This window comes from Pantherophis guttatus, chromosome 2, assembly GCF_059756535.1.
Source record: "Pantherophis guttatus breed Tessera chromosome 2, ASM5975653v1, whole genome shotgun sequence".
NCBI classification, from domain to species: Eukaryota; Metazoa; Chordata; class Lepidosauria; order Squamata; family Colubridae; genus Pantherophis; species Pantherophis guttatus.
The window spans coordinates 261,148,840-261,168,968 of NC_142064.1; the positions used below are offsets into that span (position 1 = coordinate 261,148,840).

Below are 20,129 nucleotides of genomic sequence, written 5' to 3' on the forward strand. Positions count from 1 at the left end.
TTCCAAATTGTCCCTGGGTAGTTGCCTTTAAGTTGGACTCCTAAGGGGTGGGCGCCTGGCTACTTTTGGATTATTTCTGGCATAGATCAGACAAACTGCTACATCTTGGGAGGCTGCGGAATAGAGACCCTTGTCTACTACACAGCATGTCACTTAGTCTACCAGTCCCTTTGACCCCCCATTGTGTGCTGGCATGTATTTGTTATAAATGAATCCTCTGAGGTGTATTTGGTAGAATAGGTCTGCCCTCTACCTTCCACCACCCATCCTTCCTCTCGCTGCCTCCAACTGATGTGGCCCATGTCCTACCCTTGGGAGTCCAAGAGAGTGGAGAAGTGGGTAGGGAGAAATAGGAGTTAGGTAGGCTGTTCCTTCCTTCATCCCTTGACATGTAAGACTGCTACTTGTTTTGTTTGCCAAGCAGCCTCCAATAATTTTAAAATTTGTGGGCTATATTTAACGGTTGATTCTCTTGCATTTAATAATCCTCTTTCCTTCCATAAGGCTCCGTGGGCACACAAGGCTCCAAAGGTATATTTGCTATTAATGTTTGTCCCACAGCCAGCTGTAAGGCTCTATTTAGAGTGACCAGTTCAGCCAGTTGGGCAGAAATGTTTACTGGTAATGGGTTGACTTCTACAACTTCCCTTGCTGTCACCACTGCATATCCTGCCTTTCTCTGGCCTTCTACCATAAAGCTACTAGCATTCACAATCAGCATTTGGGATCGACTGATCACAAGTCTACCAGTCTGCCAAGCCCCCGCCGGTAGGTCTTTGGACCTACCCTGTCCTGTAGGGACAGGGGGATAGAGAGGGACCCCTCGGACGGCCGAGAGGAACGGGCAGGTTCCTGGGGCCGGAGGCTTGCCCTCTGCGCTGGCGGCAGTGGAATGGCGGCCATGGCGGCTGACCTGAGACCGCGGCAACTGGGATACAAGAATGTGCAGGAGGAGAAGAGGAGAAGCGTTTGAGCAGGGGGCTAGACTAGAAGACCTCCAAGGCCCCCTTCCAGTTCTATTCTGATTGATGATTGATTGACTTCCAGAATTTGTGAGCCAGCTGGCTCAGGAGTTTTTGGAGCTGAAGTCTGCAAATTATAAAAAGGCCATCGGTTCTCCCTCCCCCCCCCCCCCCCAATTGCTAAAGGGAAAGATTTTGAAAAATCCCGGGGAGAAAGAAACATCCATTGTACAGATTGCCAAACAATATTTTATTTTATTTTATTTTATTTTATTTTATTTTATTTTATTTTATTTTATTTTATTTTATTTTATTTTATTTTATTTTATTTTATTTTATTTTATTATTTTATTTTATTTTATTTTATTTTATTTTATTTTATTTTATTTTATTTTATTATTTTATTAGGCTTATATGCCGCCCTATCTCACAATGGACTCAGGGCGGCTCACAACAATAAAACACAAGGCACAATATAAAATAAAAATTAAAATCTAAAAAATTTAAAATTAACCCTTAAAACCCTTAAAACCCCATCGTCAGTCCAGGTCAAGGGAATTAAAAAGCCAAGTCTTTAATTCACAGCGGAAGGTGCGAAGGTCAGGCGCTAATCGGAGCTCCAAGGGAAATTGATTCCAGAGGGTGGGCGCACCGACCGAGAAGGCTCTACCCCTGGGGGCCGCCAGCCGCCACTGTCTAGCCGACGGCACCCTGAGTAGGCCCTCTCTATGGGCGCGAACCGGGCGATGGGATATCGTTGCTGGCTGTAAGTGGTCCGCCAAATATCCTGGTCCTAAGCCATGTTGGGCTTTATACGTCATCACCAGCACCTTGAATCTCACCCGGAGAGCAACCGGTAGCCAATGCAAACCGCGTAGGAGGGGTGTAACATGGGAGTATCGGGATTCTCCCATCACAACCCACGCGGCTGCATTCTGCACCAGCTGAAGCCTCCGGGTGTCCTCAAGGGCAGCCCCATGTAAAGAGCATTGCAGTAGTCAATCCGTGAGGTGACCAGCGCATGAGTAACTGTGCGTAGGGCAATTATTATTGATCCAACCAGCTTGTTAAAGGGGAAAATGTTTTTTTTTTCAATAGGAAGAAGGAAACATTTATGGGACCAGAGGGAGTAAACTTGGACTGAAAGAGACAGTAAGAAGCCCTTGATAAAAGCCCAAAACTAATGCTGCAATTGATGGGATGTCTCAGAGATAAAAGGGAAATTAAACTCTTTTCAGTCACTTTTAATTGGAATATCCTTCAGAGAAAGAACTGCCTGGACTGCCCCCTTCCCAGCCATCCAATCAGGAAACGGATCAGGAAAAGCTCTAAAACTGGGCAAAAGTCAAAGTGAAAAGGCAGCCTGGATCACTCTGTGGAAGGGAGACAGAGAAGACTATCTTGTAGATGTAGAATGTGGAATATGTAGAATGTGGGATAGGATCATTTGCTGACTGGAAATCTTCACGTTTGACCAATGAAATGCCTCTTAAGGCAAAAGGTGGATAGAAAGAGGCATTAGGAGTCTCAGGCCAACTTAGGACGGGGGACCCATGGGGAGAGGTGGGGGGATCTGGTGGGTGGAGAACATCTTATACACCTTTGTCCTTTGTTCAAGGGCTTTTTGGGGAGGCTTCTTTAATCACAACAGGGTCTCTGAGGAGACATACAGAGTCCCAAGCCCCCTCCTTTATCTTGCCTTTTTGTTGGTGGCACCTCGTTTATGGAATGCCCTCCCCAGAGTCCCTTAATTGGCAGCCACAGTGGCCTCATTTTGGCAACAGGTGAAGACCTTTCGAAGGAAGGAAGGAAGGAAGGAAGGAAGGAAGGAAGGAAGGAAGGAAGGAAGGAAGGAAGGAAGGAAGGAAGGAAGGAAAGGAACCACGAACATCACTGCAACTACAGTACTACTACTAAACAGGTTTAGGGCTGGGACCTAATTTACACAACATTCACATCTAAATCTCTTTTAAATATTCCCCAGAAGTGGGGAGATGCAAAGCAGAAACAACCCTAGAGGGAGTCAACAAAGACCTAAGGGAGGGAAGCCCCACCCCTTATTTACATACAGGGAAAAGGCGGAGCTGGCTGCCATCTTGAGTTGTTGACATGCCTTGGGACACCCTGGCCGTAATCCCCATCCCTTTCGATAGTCTGTTGGGCTAGATCAGTGGCTCTCAATTTGACATATGTGAAGTCAAATAATAAGCATTTTAACATTTCTCATTTTTAATGTATATAGACATTAAAAAGTGCTTTATGAGAGTGTTTCACACTTATGACCATTGCAGCATCCTCATGATTACTTGATCAAAATTCAGTCGCTTGGCTATTGACTCATATTTATGACGGTTGCAGGGTTCCCGAGTCGTGTGATAGATTCCCCTTTCCTTCTTTTCCAACCATCCAGGCGCCTTCCCCTGGTACAGTCCATTCCTTGTGGCTGCCACTCCACTCAGCTCCCTCACATGGTTGGATGGGGGTCAGATGGCTATTCAGCCAGTTCTCCCTCTCTCTCCTCTCTCCCCCGCCCCCTCCTGCTTGCTGGTCTCTCCTGCCACTGCCTCTGCTCCTCCCGTGATTCCCCTGCCTGCCTCCCTTTCTCTCCATCTCCTTCCTCCTCCTCCTTTCTCAACCTTTCCTCACACACTTTTCCCTCCTTTCCCCCCACTCCTTTCTCTCCCTTTCCTCAACCCGTCCTCATGTGTCGCTTCCCCCCCTCACTTGGTGGGGTGGAGGCCAGGTGAGCCAGGAGGCCCCACTTCCCTTCTCTCCCTTCTCCCTCAGGTTTGCCCCCAAAGAGACCCACCTGTCCCTCTCGCCCTCTCTCTCTATCCACTGCTCCCCTCCTTTTTCCTGCCAAAACCTCCTCCTTTTCATTCCCTTCTTCCCGCGTGAGAGTTAAAATGGGACAAAGCTCACTTAACTGCTGTCTCACTTGGGAGCAGAAATTTGGGGCTCAATTGTAAGTCCGGGACTACCTGTATTAGGTATGTTCATTAGGATTCCTCATTTGCTCCTTTGCCAAGAGCAGCTTGTCAATCTTCAGTTCTTTAGATGCTTTGAGGGGTTCCAGAGATCTGCTGTCAGCATTCAAAGTCACCATATCAGTTAAGTTTCACTCCCCTTATTTATTTTTATCTCGCCTTTATTATTTTTACAAATAAGTCAAGGTGGCAAACATATCCAACACATCTTCCTCCTCCTATACCTGTGAGGCTATAAAGCTTATATGGAGTGTAATACTTGCTGAAGCCCTGCTAGGGTTCCTTGGATTATGACAATTATGTGTTAAAAGGAAACGGGAGGAAAAAAGGGGGAAGGAAAGCAAAAAAGAAGGGGATGATTATAGAATATACGGAGTTAGGGACACCTACACAATCATTGATTGCAACTAACATGAAACAAACAAGCATGATCCATAAATGGGATGAAGAGCTGTGACAGACATATAAAATCACGATTGACAGGCTTAGCTGTAAGGTATCTTTAATACCGATACACCTGAACACATGATGCTAAAGCCGATAAAGCTCCTAGGACACTTCATTTTTTTTTTTATCCAGACAAATAGAAATGCTGATCAGGTTATTCCTTTATAAGGACTGATTGACTGACCAGGGTGGCATAGAACAATAAAGGAAGCTGAAGTAGCAAAAAGCTAAGGAATTTCTGCTTTAAAGGCTTTTGGAGATCCCTGCTTGGCAAATAGGGAGATTTGTTTATGGTTATCTCTTCTTTTAGGGGAGTGTCAGGCAAGGGCCTTTGAACAAACAGAAACAGGGCAGAAGGGTCTTTCCAACCAAGGAAGCGTCAGAGAATGTATGGAGCAGAGTTGCTGTGCTGGCATCAAAAAAGCTCACTTGTCCCCCTTCGCAGTTGAGAGAGATGTGGATCCTCGTGGGCTCCTCAGTCAGGACCAGGTCAGAGCGTGTTGATGGAGATACGGCCTGGTATTTCTCTAGGCCTTTCCAAAACATCCAGCGCCTGATCTCCCCATCAAGATTTGTTAAGTTCACTGGCTTATTGGCAACCCCAACACCCCATTCTCCTGTACCTCCTACAAAAATTTCCCAGAAATGTCTCCCTGTTGAGAACTTCTGACAGCCAAGGACACAAGGCATAGATATGGGTTCTTTAACTGGCTTAACTCCTTTGACACTTTTTCGATCTTGGGAGACTTCAAGCCACTCAAGATGGGCTGTGTCTGGATCCAGAGTTACATTCTCTGAAAGGGGGAAGAGAAGGAAGGAAAAAAACAAGAGCTTCAGCTGCAGGCCTGGTTTGTGTCTTCACCCCCAAGAGTTTAACCCTCTTGTGTGAATGGAGTTCAGCTTCCAAACACCTCCCCCCCCCAGGACTGGAAGACTCATTATTTTTTTTTAAACAACACCTAAGCATTGCCTGGTCAAGAGTCCTTCAACTTTGGCAACTGTAAGACTTGTAGACTTTAACTAACAGAATTCCAATGGCTGATGGGGCTGCTATTGTCCAGGTCCCTCTGCTCCCTTTTCTCCAAGCACTCGGGCTCTGCCACTGTCTTAGTCCCATCCTCTGTTAACTGCCATCTTGTTCAGCGCTCCTCTGGCCTTCTCGTTCCATTCACTTAGGTTGCCTTCGCCATCTTCCAGTCCATCTGCCTCCCCTCCAGCTGCTACTAAGCTGCACACCTTCAGGATACATTGACTACCTGTACAGCTTTTGGCTCCTCCCCTCAGCTCTTCGTCTCTTGGCTCCACTGGTCAATTCCCCTAGTCTCTAGTTTCCCATGTGGCCGCCACTCTGCTGATTACCGTCCAGCTTTGCCATCCTGGATGGGGAATTCTGGGAACTGAAGTCCACAAGTCTCACAATGGCCAAGTCCTTCAAACACTTCATAGGGCTCCACCTCTTCCAGAAGATCAGGCAGAACAAGAGGCTGCCATGTTTCAATTCTGAACTGGGAAAAGTCAGAAGGATCCCCCAGAGGTAACTTAGGACACATGATGGGATGTGAGGAAGCTCCGTTTTTTTCTCTACGAGCATCAGGGTATCACAGGGATGTACAAAAGGGGAGGATCTTATACAGGAAACCTCTGCTTTCACCAGTCTGATGGCCCACAGAGTGGAGGCAACCCTGATGCTCCAACTTTGCTATTTGCTTTGACCCAAAGGACCTAATTTCTGCTCCCAAAGACCTGGTCTCTCACCAACTTATAGTCAGGCAGTAAAATCAAGAGGATGTTATTAGCTTGGTAGGAATTCAAGATTCCTTTCACTCCCAGGTCATATTTTCCCATTTGTCCAGGTGTTTCATTCTACACCAAGATTGGCTTCAGTTTTTTAGATTATCATATTTTTCAGAGTATAAGACGCACCGGAGTAAAAGACACAGCTTAGTTTTGGGGGAGGAAAATAGAAAAAAAAAATCTGCCTACCAGGTATTCATCTGGCTATCGTCCTTAGTCTGGTCAGCTTCAGCACATTAGTTTGCTGGTTTTTTATCCCCTGCTTGGGGATAAAAAACAGCCTCTAAGGCACAGCTGAGAGGAAGCAGCAATGAGAAAAGCAGGCAAAGCTTCACTCGGCTGGTACCTGGTTAGGGCAGAAAAAAGCTTCTAAAGAACAGCTGAGAGTCGGAGCAAAGCAGGGAGACCGCTTCACTCAGGGAGTTGAGGGAGCAGGCAAAGCTGGGAACATTGCTTGCTAGTGCTTCCTTAGTGCCTCGGTGGGGCTGAAAAAAGTTTCCAAAAAGCTACATACGGAGTATAAGATGCACCCAAATTTTCAGCCTCTTTTAGGGGGGGAAAGGTTCGTCTTACATTCCAAAAAATATGGTATCTATAGAACGGAACGGAGCGGAGTAGGAGTAGCAGTAGAGAACAGAACAGAACAGAACAACCGCTTGATTTGGCCAAATGTGATCAGTCACACAAGGAATTTTTCTCCACTGCATTAGCTAATATTGTACATATAAATGGCAAGTAATAGTTCATAAATCATATAATCATTAAAGTTTACTGGATCATCATAGTCTTATATAGTAATTAATCCTATATTTTTCTTTTTGATCTATTATGTTTCTCTTCACGTTACTGGCATCAGAGCTTAAAATAGCAAGGAAATCCAATTCCTATAACTCATATTTACCTTCCTGTAGTTGAAGTCCACTTTCCAGAGTATCTGGGGAAGAAAAGGGAGGAATTCAGCATCTCATCCCTGGAATTGGAGCAACAGAACGGCCTCCCTCAGATTCCCTGGTTTGCTTTCCTTGGCCTCAGATCAGGAAATAAGGAATAGGGAAAGCTACAAGCCAGAATGTCATTGGTGGCTATATATATTCCATCAGGTATAAATATATTCTACTATATATGCACCTCAGTGGTGCAGCGGACTAAAGCGCTATTAAGTACTAGCACTTAGCTGCCAGCTGCCTACAATTAGTGCAAGTTCAAATCTCACCAGGCTCAACTGAGGTGGCGTGGGACTCTTGGCAGCAGCCTCAAAAGTGGATTTCCCTGGTGGCTGGAGGGTGTTTGGCCCTTGGGGGCAGGGCCACCCCCATGCAGACCTGGAGACCTCCATGGTGAGCTGGAGGGGGCAAAACTGGGTGAGCACTATTTTCCATCAATTGGAAGTTTTGAGAGATTTGAGGGGGCTGGAAAACGTCTGTTGGCACTCGCTGCCTGTATTTCCCCCTCCTCTCCTTCCTTTTTTTTCAACCGAGTTAAGACCTTGTTGGCCTCATTATGGCTATAGCTACCCAGCCTATCCTGGCCTGCTGAGCTGTTCCTACTTTCCCCCATTTCCATCAAGCCATCTCTGAATCTCCTGCCTTGCAAGATTTCTCCTGAACTAAACTTCGAACTAATCCTTCTCATGAACTGGAGGATTGGGCTTTCTGACTTCTATTCCATATGGGGAACTGGATCTATGGACTCGAGTCCGGTGGGAGTCGGTGTATGGCTGCCTTCACTCCCAGGTTTCCATCAAAGTTTTATTGGTCGGCCTTTGTGAGAGGACGGTCGGCCAAGGAATTTCCGGGGGTCGGATAGCATATCTCCCCCTCCACTGCTGTGAGAGGGCAATGGAATTCGGCTGCCTGTGCCATGGACTGGAACTTTTCCCCCTGTATTATAACATCATGGTGGTCTCCCGACCATGGACTATCCTCACCCCTGACGATTTAATGTACTCAGTGTCTGAACTCCTTGCCCTGCGAGATTCCCCCCTCTCGCAGGTTTGGCCCTCCACTCTATCGAGGGCCTATCTCGATGACAGATTTTGGAATCCTGAGAGATGGCATGGCGCGAGGAAGGGCTTGTGGGGTTTTTTAGGAAAGTGTTTTAATAAGATTTTAAAGGGTTCGGGGAGGGGGTCTTTTAACAATTTTTTAAGGGGAACTGGGAGGATGACCAAAGGGGATGGGGGGGGGGAAATCCACTAAGGTCAGAGCCGAGCCTGGCACGGGGCAACGGTTTGGAGGGTGCAGGACGAGGGATTGGGGAGGGGATGGAGGGCTATACCAATGAGGGGTGTACCATCAGCACGGTGGATGGGAGGGGCAGATATGGCGTGAGCAGGAGACCATATCACGTGTCGGGGGTGCGCACTCGCTGTTTGAGAGCTATTGCGCACCCCGGTCTCCAAGGCTCCCCTCGGATACTAGGTGGCTCAGATACTCAGGACCTGGGCCTTCGGCTGATGCTGTGCAATGCCAGGTCCGTGGTAAATAAGGCCCCCCTCATTCACAATCTTATACAGGAGGGGGGAGCGGACCTGGCGGGTATTACGGAGACCTGGTTGGGCCCGGAGGGAGGGGTCCCTCTGGTTGAGATGTGCCCACCAGGCTTCAGAGCATTCCATCAGCCGAGGGCCCAGGGGAGGGGCGGGGGGTGGCGGTTATTATTAACGAAGGTCTTAGTCCGAGGGAGACCACTGTGCCACAGATTGCCGGATGTGAATCCCTCTTTGTGAGATGGGGTCATGGGGTTCAGATGGGCTTGTTGCTTGCGTACCTGGCTCCCTGCCGGGCGGCAACGGCCCTGCCCGAGCTCCTCGACATGATAGCCATGGTGGCAGTTGATACACCCAGGCTTATGGTTATGGGTGATTTCAACTTGCCGTCCATTGGTGAAACGTCTGAGACGGCTCGGGAGTTCATGGCTTCCATGATGGCCATGGACCTGACCCAACTAGTTCATGGCCCCACCCACAGGGGGGGACACACTCTGGACTTGATTTTTGTCTCTGGCCAGTGGTTGAGTGATCTTATTATAGGGGATATAGACATGGAACCCTTGTCATGGTCAGATCACTCGCTCCTTCACCTGGACCTTCGAACTGCTACACCCCGCCGCAGGGAGGCGGAGCCAATGAGATGGGTCCGCCCCAGGCGCCTGATGGATCCTGATAGGTTCCAGATGGAGTTTGGGCCATTTCCTGAGGATCTAGCACATGACTCGGCTGAGGACCTGGTAGCCGCCTGGTATCAGGCGGCTGGTGGGGCCTTGGACCGAGTCGTGCCTTTGCGGCCTCTGACCCGGTGCTGATCCCGCGCAGCTCCTTGGTTTACTGAGGAGCTGAGGGAAATGAAGCGCCGGAAAAGACGCCTGGAGAGCGGTTGGAGGGCCAGTCTCGCTGAATCTGATCGAACACTGGTAACGTCGTATATTAAGACCTACCTAGTGGCGATAAAGATGGCAAAGTTTAATTACTTTTCTGCCTCTATTGCGTCATCAGGGAATCGTCCGGCCGCCCTGTTTAGGGTGACCCGCTCCCTGCTCCATCCGGGAGTGCGGGAGGATCCCCTGGAAGGCAGGGTGGAGGATTTTGGACAATACCTGTATGACAAAATCGCTCAGATCCAAGGGGATTTGGACTCTGACTGGGTAGATCAGGACAGGGTGAGGAGGAATAGTCTTGAGAATGTTATCTGGGAGGAGTTTGATGCTGTGACTCCCGATGATGTGGACAGGATTTTGGGGAGACTTAGTACGGCCACATGCTGCACCGGCTGGAAGAGTTGCGGGTGGGAGGCACCGTATTGCGGTGGTTCTCCTCCTTTCTCTCCGACCGGTCGCAGTTTGTGTTGGCAGGGGGGCAGAGGTCGACCTCGAGGCCTCTCGTCTGTGGAATGCCGCAGGGATCGGTCCTCTCGCCCCTTCTGTTCAACATTTATGTGAAGCCGCTGGGCGAGATCATCCGTGGCTTCGGGGTGAGATACCATCAGTACGCTGATGACACCCAGCTGTACATCTCCACCCCAGGCCACCCCAACGATGCCCTTGAAGTGATGTCTCAGTGCCTGGAGACTGTGCGGATCTGGATGGGGAGGAACAGGCTCAAGCTCAACCCTTCCAAGACTGAGTGGCTGTGGCTCCCGGCATCCCGATATAGTCAGTTGACTCCATCACTGACTATTGGGGGCGAGTCCTTGGCCCCCACAGAAAGGGCTCGCAATCTGGGAGTCGTCCTGGATATGCAGCTGTCCTTGAAGGAACATCTGACGGCTGTAACCAGGGGGTCCTTTTATCAGGTTCGCCTGATTCGCCAGTTGCGGCCCTTTCTTGATCGGGATTCCCTGTGCACAGTCACTCACGCCCTCGTCACCTCTCGCCTTGACTACTGCAATGCTCTCTACATGGGGCTCCCCTTGAGGGGCACCCGGAGGCTCCAGCTGGTCCAGAACGCAGCAGCGCGGGTAGTGATGGGAGCAGCATGGCGCTCCCATGTAACACCGCTCCTCCCAGCGACCCGTGCGCTCCCACAGAGAGGGCCTCCTCGGGGTGCCATCAGCCAAACAATGTAGGCTGGTGACCCCCAGGGGGAGAGCCTTCTCTGTGGGGGCACCTACACTCTGGAATCCAAGACCTCAGTGCCTTCCGCCGTGCCCTTAAAACCCACTTTTTCCAGCAAGCCGGGCTGGCTTAGGAAGAAATTTTTTAAAATTTTTAAATGTTTAATTGGTTTGTGGTTTTTTAAATTTTGGGCCAAATTTATATAGATTTTAATTGTTTTTAATATTTGTATTTCATGTTTTTAATTCTGGCTGTGCACCGCCCTGAGTCCTCAGGGAGAAGGGCGGTATATAAATTGAAAAATAAAATAAAATAAATAAAAATAAAATAAAGGTTGACTCAGCCTTCCATCCTTTCGAGGTAGGTAAATTGAGGACCCGGATTGTGGGGCCAATAAGCCAACTTTGTATAGAACAACACGAAAGCCCTAATAAGCAGGTATATTCAAAAAAGTATGCAGGCTATTGCTATAATGCATTGTAAGCCGCCCTGAGTCTACGGAGAAGGACGGCATATAAATTGGACTAATAAATAATAAAAATAAATGAATAAATTCCATATACAGGTAGTCCTCAATTTACAACTATTTTTTTAGTGACGTTATAGCAGCACTGACAAAGGAGCTTTATGATCGGTTCTCACACTTATGACGGTTGCAGCCTCCCCAGTCCCGTGATCAAAATTTGGGCCCATGGGAACCAGCTTGTGTTTACGATGGTTGCAGCATCCCATGATTCTGGGATTGTCCTCTTCAACCTTCCTGGGGAGCTTCTGACACGCAAAATCAATGCATGAATCCAGATTCATTTATCAACCACGATTCACTTAACTGCCGTGATTTTCTGAATAACTGTGGCAAAAATGTTCGTAAAATGGGGCACTGCTCACTTAACAACTGCCTTGCTTAGCAACAGAAATTTTCAGTTCAACTGAGGTCATAAGTCAAGAACTACCTGTATGTATTCCATTATACTTTGTGGAAACTTATTCTGCTTCCCCAGTGATCAGGGCATATGGATTTGGGCCAGGGGTGGGTTCCACTTACCTTCACTACCGGTTCACAATGTGCGTGCGTGCGCAGAGTGTCTGTGATGATGTCCAGGTGGATGGGCGGAGCCTCCCGCCACCGCTACTACCAGTTTGCAAGATCCAGAGCGAACCGGTAGGAACCCACCACTGATTTGGGCTACAAAGACTACAGGTAGTCTCCATTTACAATCCTAACTGAGACACTGATCCTGAAATGGTTCCCACTTTGATCCATGTGACATTGACCCAGAATCTCTCTTGGATGCTCAAAATGTCATCCAGTGTAAAACCCCAGCGGCTGTTTTTTACCTCTAAATTTTTTCTTGGCACTTTTCAGAAGCTCAGTCATATCACTGTAATCCCAGATTGTCCACTTCGGTTCTAGAAGTAAATCCACCGGATTTTCATATGTTTCCTTTGCCTGATATCTGGCAAGACAAAATAGCAGAACAACAGAGTTGGAAGGGACCTTGTAGGTCATCTAGTCCAACACACATACACCAGCACCAAAGCAGGAGACCCCACACCGTTTCTGACAGATGGCAGTCCGGCCTCTTCTTGAAAGCTTCCAGTGATGAAGCTTCCACAACATCTGAAGGCAAAGCTCTTCCAGTGGTTCATTCTCCTCAGTCAGAATTTTTCTCTTATTTCCAGGTTGAATCCCTCCTTGATCAGTTTCCATCCATTATTCCTTGTTTCAGGTGCTTTGGAAATCACGTTGACCCCCTTCTCTCTGTGACAGACCCTCAAATATTGGAACACTGTTGCTATCATGTCTCCCCTGGTCCTTCTCTTCACTAGACTAGCCATGCCCAGTTCCTGCAACCGTTATCAACCTGCCAATAGAAGCTTTCTAAACCATCAGATGGTGCTTGAGGATTGGCTAGCTACAGGATCTAATCTGAGTTGGTCACTGGAGGTTTTGACTTCTGAGCTTTCAGACTCGTGCTGGAGCCCATCCTTAGGGAACTTCTCTCTCTCTCTCTCTCTCCAGAATGTGTGCACTGGGCTGTTCTACGCATTGTATTTATGTGGTGCCTGGTTGTGTGTGGCTTTTAGTTGTTAAGTGGGGTGTTGATGGACAGCTATTAACTCACTGATTGTCATTTTCTTGTGTTGCCCTGTCCTCGGATCCTAAGTACCTGGTAAACTGGTGGGAAGTCAGCACTCCTATTGACTGACAAGGGCCCTGTTTCCCAGGCTTCAGTCATTTCTCTGGCTAGCTATTCAAATATGGGCACCATGTGCGACTCAGTGGATCCTGACCCAGAAATGCACTCATCCACCTTCGTCAAGTTCAAGGAGAGATCTAGTAAAGGCCACTAAGTTTCAGTTCTGGGGCTCCCTACTCTTGAAAATTCTTGTGAATCTCTTGGCCAAAACAATGGATTGTATCTTACCAAATGACTGATGACACATGACTACTATGGGTGACGTAGGTAATTAGACGATGGATATAATATTCAAACTGATCTTGATGGATTTTAGTTCTGCATTTAACACAATTCTTCCACATAGACTCGTGTCTATCTAAACTTAAGGACCTTGGACTTTCTCATTCAATCTACCTTTGGATTATGGATTTCCTGTCTGGCTGCTCTCAAGAGGGTCAGATTAGGTAATCACACCTCCTCGGCCCTTATTCTTAACACTGGTAAACCACAGGGTTGTGTGTTGAGTCCCTTACTCTATACTCTTTACGTACATGACTGCATTCTCACTCACGCCAGTAATACTATTATTAAATTTGCAGATGATAGAACAATGGTAGGACTCATCTCCAGGGGGGATGAGTCTGCCTATTGAGATGAAGTGGACCAGTTGCTTTCACTGTGTGGAGACAATAATTTGGTCCTTACCACCAATAAGACCAAGGAGTTTATAGTGGACTACAGAAGGAACAGATCAGATATCCAGCCCTCGCTTATCAATGGAGACCAGGTGGAGCAAGTGGCCAGGTTTAGGTTTTTGGGTGTTATCATAAAAGAGGATCTGACCTGGGCTGCTCACACTGCAGCACTGGTCAAAAGGGCTCAGCAGAGACTATACTACTTGAGACTACTCAGGAAAAAACAACCGAATGAAAAACTGCAGGTGACCTTCTACCATTGCACTATAGAGAGTATCTTAACTTACTGCACCTGTGTATGGTTTGCCAATTGCACCGTGGCAGATAGGACAGTGCTCCAGAGGGTTAACATCATTGCCCAGAGGATCATTGGTTGCCCCCTCCCCTCCTTGGAAGAGCTTTATAGCTCCCGCTGCCTTAAGAAAGTTCAAACCGTTCTTAAAGATCCATCTCATCCTGGGCACCCCTTTTTTTGAACTATTGCCATCTGGCAGACGGTAAATAAAAACAAGGACAAATAGGCTGAAAAACAGCTTCTATCCCAGAGCGGTAACTCTGTTGAATTCTACTGTATAGTGCAATACTAATGCAGTATCACAGGTTTTCAATTTAATTGTGTAGAATGTGAAGGATATGTTTTTGTTTTTGTTTTATTATTATTATTTATAGTTTTCTTATGTATGATGTACACTGAAGATGGCATTTTATTTTGATGTACGAGGTGCAATGACACAAAGTAAACTTAACCTTAAACTTAAAGGTAATGCAATGAAATAGCAGATAACATCTGTCACAATGTCCTTGTAATCACAATTCAGGTGCTTGGCAACTGGCATGTATTTATGATAGTTGCATTACTTGGAACAGTTTACATCATACAATGATACCTTCAAAACCAGCAAACATCTGTCTCTTCTTGGGAAAGATTGAATAGGCAGGTAAAATGGCCAAATTCAGTCTAAACATCTGGCTGACTATGCAACCAACAATAATTGATTATATCCAATATTGCTAATTATATTGTGTTGAAGTTATCTGAGGAAATGTCTAAAAAGCCCTGAAATACAGTATGCAATCTTTACATTAAAATACTCCGAAATACAGAAAGACCTTTCCAAAATAGGAAAACTTTTGGAGGAGCTGCTAATCTCTGAGACAGTAAAGAAAAGGGTGGATTTACTTACTTCTTCAAGATGCTTCCAATGTCCTAAAAAAAAGAGAGACAAAGCATTGAAAGGAGCCATTTCCTAGGCAGAAAATTAAATTCTTACATTTACAAAAACAAATGAGTGAAACCTCAGGACAACCAGACACTAACAGACATATAAAGTACTTCCATTTTTTTAAAGAAAAAAAATCCCATTGCTCTTTTTTCCTCAGCTGTTCAACCTCTTTTGGAGAGGTATTATTTTTACTTTTTTGCCTGAGAAAAATTATACCCCAGTTGAATTCAACACAATTACAGAATATATATATAAAACATAACAGCAAAAAGAAAAGACCATTTGAAAAACAAAATAGTGCGTCCATAGAATTAAAAAATGCCCTGCATTTAAGCTTCCAGAATCAAGGCCCTTTGGAAAATCCAGGTGGTTATAATACTTTGTAGAAAGACATCAGTGTTGGGTTTTTCCTTGCCTGGAGATTAAGGGGAGGGGGAGACCCTACAAAGAACACCCACCACCATAACCTCCAATAGGGGATAGGAACCTCAAATTGTGAAGAATATAGAGACAGTGACCAGTAGTTTGAATTCCTGCTTATTGCATGGCCTGCTTTTTCTGTATCAAATTATGTATCCCTAATTTAAGCCATTACAGTTAGTCCTTGACTAAATAATTCATTTAGTGACCGTTCCTTTCCATAGAAAGAGTCAAAAAGTTTACTAAATGAGGACTTGAAAAAAAGATTTTGAACTTGGTCAAATGCAGCCAGAATCCTACATGCAGACATGGAAAAATATATCAATCTCCACAACAGAAGAATGGATGGAAAAAGTGATGGAGCTAGAAAAAATGACAAAATTGACTGCTTTAATTAGATATGACCCCTTTTTTCTACTTGGAAGCTGCTTCTAAACTTTGTGCTTGAGATAGAAAAAAAGGAACTCTTGATACTAGATTTTTCTTATTAGACTAATCTGTTTTTATACACCTGGATAATAATGAGAAAATATAAAAAATAAAAACTTGAGGCTGTCATTTTATTTTGTATTTTACTGTGCTGAAAATGTTTTGTTTTCCCTTTATCTGACACTTCTTTCCCATTCTTATCCTTCTCCGTTTCCCTATTTTCTTTATTTCCATTTGTACTTTTCACTATTATAATTTCAATTAAATTTCTGGGGAGGGGGAAGGAAAGAGTCAAAAAGAGTATTCTGGGGAGGGGCTAAAGCAGGCTATTCCATTTCATCATTGGTACACCATGATACCAAAAAAATGCTGAGACAGAGAGGAGCAATAAAGGTGATAAGGGCTCTGGAGGCCAAACTGTACAATGAATGGCAAAGGGGACACGGTAGGCTCAGCCTAACAAAGAGAAGGCTTAGGGGAGACCCTACAGCCATCTTCCAATACTTGGAAGGCTGTCATAGAGAAAAGGGCATGATTTAGTCTCCGTAGCACCTGAAGGCAGGACAAGAGGCATGGGGTGAAAACTCATCACAAAGAGATCCAACCTAAAATACAAAAGAATTTCCTGACAGTGAGAAGTATTTATCAGTGGAACAGCTTCCCTCCCAGAGTTCTGGGTGATCCATCACTGGAGGCTTCCAAAAATAGATTTGTTCCGGATGGAATAAGGACTCTGCCTTCTGCAGAGAAGACCTCCAAGGTCCCTTCCAGCCCTAGGATTCTATGATCTCAACTTCCTGACTGACCTGTAAGAGTTTGCTGGCTGGCTGCTGAAGCTTCTCTTCTATCTCCTGGATGAGATGGTCAAGAGAGCCCAGTTCCTCCATGCGCTTGGCCAAACCCTTCTCCTTTCTTGCCATAATATCCTTCTCCGTTTCTTCCATTCTAGTCAATAGAAGCTTCTCCTGTCCTTCTAACCAGAGTTGTAGCTCTCTGAATTCAGCCATTACACTTTTTTTCACTTTGTCGATGCGATCCTAGAACAATAAAGAGAAAAAGCAAATGGCATAATTTTATTTTATTTTAATTATTTTATTTAATAATTTTAATTTTGTCATGATAATTAAATGGATTCCTTGAAGAATCCAAAAGTGAAGTGGGAGAATTTCCTAGGAAGAAAAAAATCCTTTTGACATTAAAAAACACAAGGGGGAAGTTTCTAAAAAGAAAAAAAAAAGGCTCCAGTTTAAATGATCTCTCATGAAAATTTTCTTAGCAATCAGGGATTTCAAAAATGTAGACAGAAAAATGTTTGTGTTCGCAATTTTTTCAGTGATGAAATACGATTTGCCTTAATTTATTAAGCAAGCCAAACCTATTGCATAAAACACAGCTCATGGGATAGGGGCACTTAACCCAACTGAGACTCATTCAGCCAATGGTGACATCTCAGTCCCCAGGTTAAGAACAACTTCTGTGCCTCACACGGTCTTTAACTTTGAATTAATTTAAGTCAGAATTTGTACTTACAAACAGGCTGCCTATTATCAAAGATGGCGGATGAGGTTCGCCTTCCTATTAGCTCAGAAGCTCCTAACCGTTGGATCAATACTTACAAGCATCTCCTGCACAGTTTGCTCTGTGTCTCCTTTGTATGTAGCTATTTTTTCTTTCTGCTCCTTCTGAGCCTTCAGGCAATCTTCCACCTTGAACTGAAAAATATAAGTTTTGAGTTTCTTTTCTGTAAAGAATTACATCGGAGGGAAGGCCCAGTTAGAAGACCCAGTATATTCAATCATCATAAATACATGACAGTTGGCAAACGTCCAAATTTTGATCCTGTGACCATGGAATGCCTGCAATGATCACAAGGGTAAAAAATATTCTGTCACTTTTTTCATTGCCAAGGACTCCCTGCAAGGGCATTAAAGTGAGCTGCCTGAGTCTCCTGGTTGCAATCATCCCAGAAGCATCACTGAGAAATGAAAGTTTGGGTTGATCCAGCAGGAGTGGTTTTTGGCCTCTGCACTCAAGATTTGGACTCCATGACAATTTCGCTCTAGAGCAAATGTGGAAAGGGAGCTGGTGAAGGGAGCCTATTTCTTCCTACAGGCAATTTCTGTTGCTAAGCAAGACAGTTAAGTGAAGTTTTGTCTCGTTTTACAACCTTTCTTCCAAATCTGGATGGGGAGGAACAGGCTCAGGCTCAACCCATCCAAGACTGAGTGGCTGTGGTTTCCGACGTCCCGATATAGTCAGTTGACGCCATCACTGACTATTGGGGGCGAATCATTGGCCCCCATGGAGAGGGCTCGCAACTTGGGCGTCCTCCTGGATTCACGGCTGTCTTTAGAAGAGCACTTGACGGCCGTGACCGGGAGGATTTTTCATCAGGTTCGCCTGATTCGCCAGTTGCGTCCCTTTCTGGATCGGGACTCTTTACGCACGGTCACTCATGCCCTTGTCACCTCCCGCCTGGACTATTGCAACGCTCTCTACATGGGGCTCCCCTTGAGGAGCACCCGGAGGCTCCAACTGGCGCAGAGTGCGGCCGCGCGGGTGGTAATGGGAGCGACATGGCGTTCCCATGTAACACCTCTCCTGCGCGAGCTGCACTGGCTCCCGGTGGTCTTCTGGGTGCGCTTCAAGGTTTTGGTTATCACCTTTAAAGCGCTCCATGGCTTAGGACCCGGGTACTTGCGGGACCGCCTACTACCACCAATAGCCTCCCACCGGCCGGTACGCTCCCATAGAGAGGGGCTCCTCCGGGTGCCGTCAGCCAAACAATGCCGACTGGCGGCCCCCAGGGGGAGAGCCTTCTCTGTGGGGGCACCTACTATCTGGAACGAGCTCCCCCCAGAGATACGGAGGATCCCGGATCTGCGCACCTTCCGCCGCGCCTTAAAGACCTTACTATTTCACCAGGCCGGCCTGGCCTAATTTCCCCCCTCTTTTATAAAAGATTTTTAAAATTTTAAATTTCTTTTAGTATTTATATATTCAATTTTAAATTGGTTTTAAAAGTTTGGGGTTTTAAATTTGTCGGGGCCAAAATTATTTAATTTGATTTTATTCTATTTTTTAAATTTTGTATTGTATGTGTTTTTATTGTTTGGCTGTGCACCGCCCTGAGTCCTTCGGGAGTAGGGCGGTATAGAAATCTAATAAATAATAATAATAATAATAATAAAATGTTGTTAAGTGAATCACTGCCGTTGTCAGGTTAGTCACACAGCTGTTAAGCGAATCTGGCTTCTCCATTGACTTTGCTTATCAGAAGGTGGCAAAGGGTGAACACAAGAGGCCAGGACAACACAATACAATTGAAAAGCATCTGAATTTTGATCAGTGACAACAGGGATGTCAACTTGTTTTTTAAACATTGCAGGCAGGGAGATAAGGGGTGGGATAAAGCAGGAGGAAGCAAGTAAAGAGGTAAAAAGACTGTGAGGGCTGGCACTGGATGCCCCTCCGCAGCGATTCCTCCTGGCTGACTCCTACCTGGAATTCCTGGAAAGCCTCTTCCGCAGGGATCATCGAGTGGCCCTCGTGCTCTTTGGATAGGTAGCAGACCACGCAGATGAGAGTCTCATGGTGCTTACAAAAGAGCTTGAGGGGCTCCTGGTGCTTCGGGCAGAAGCTCCCTCCTTCCTCCCCCCAAGGACCTCCGCATCGCCTGGCCACTTCAGCCACCCGCGCCAGCTGCCTGTTGGGGAGGAGGCTGCGGGGCGCGAAGGTCTGTCCGCACTGGGGACAGGAAGCCTCCGATTCCGACGTCCCCCAACTGCGGGTCAGGCAGCCCCGGCAGAAGTTGTGGCCGCACTCCGGGATGAGCACGGGGTCCTGGAAAAAGTCCAGGCAAACGGAGCAGGTGGCTTCTCCCACCAAATCCTGCAAGGACGCTTCGGCTGCCATCGCCGCCTCCTCCGCCGGGACAAAGAAAGAGAAAGTTAAGTTTCGTTTCTTTTCCTCCAAATCAGGTGACCGTCTTTGGGCTGTGCCTAGGCAGGAAACCAAAATGAATTTTTTGTTCCTCTTGCGATCAGCTTCACTGGCTTCTTAAAGAAGAACTGCAGTATGTTGAAAGGAACAAATTGGGGAGGAGTAAACAGTCGCGGGACGGACCCCTGATCAATTATTATTAGCCCAACCAGCTCGTTAAGGGGGAAATTGTTTTAAAAACTGGAGAGAAGGAGGCATCCCTGGGACTAATCACCAATCAATTACAATCGATCCCAGCATCCTGTTAAAGAGAAAAAAAAGTTTTTAAAAACTGGGGAGAAGCCAAAATTCATGGGATGCTCCCCCACCCCATCAAATATTGATCCAAACATTCTGCTAAAGGAGAGGTGGGGAACCATGGCCCCTTTATGACTTGTGGATTTCAAATGGTATATAGGGTCTCCTGTTTGAGCAGGGGGCTAGACTAGAAGACCTC

At 46.3% G+C, this 20,129-nt stretch overlaps 1 protein-coding gene across 1 annotated transcript; it reads right to left on the reverse strand.

Annotated features, from left to right (window-relative positions):
- Positions 1–4,073: 4,073 nt before the first annotated feature.
- On the reverse strand, positions 4,074–19,693 carry LOC148115720 (E3 ubiquitin-protein ligase TRIM39-like). The gene is made up of 7 exons (XM_087883964.1): positions 19,193–19,693; positions 17,308–17,403; positions 16,498–16,728; positions 14,804–14,826; positions 12,080–12,198; positions 7,092–7,124; positions 4,074–5,190 (listed from the first exon to the last, which is right to left on the reverse strand). Exons 1-7 carry the CDS (start codon positions 19,604–19,606, stop codon positions 4,703–4,705), a joined length of 1,404 nt encoding a protein of 467 aa, XP_087740090.1. The 5' UTR covers positions 19,607–19,693; the 3' UTR covers positions 4,074–4,702.
- Between the last annotated feature and the right edge of the window lie 436 nt (positions 19,694–20,129).

What these genes read in the sequence shown, in the direction of transcription:
- LOC148115720 (XM_087883964.1), bottom strand. Translation starts at nt 19,606, where the DNA reads ATGGCAGCCGAAGCGTCCTTGCAGGATTTGGTGGGAGAAGCCACCTGC. An exon ending in AGGCTTTCCAGGAATTCCAG is followed by an intron (nt 17,404 to 19,192) that starts GTAGGAGTCAGC and finishes TATATTTTTCAG; the next exon opens with TTCAAGGTGGAAGATTGCCT. An exon ending in TGCCAAGAAAAAATTTAGAG is followed by an intron (nt 7,125 to 12,079) that starts GTAAAAAACAGC and finishes TTTCTTCCCCAG; the next exon opens with ATACTCTGGAAAGTGGACTT.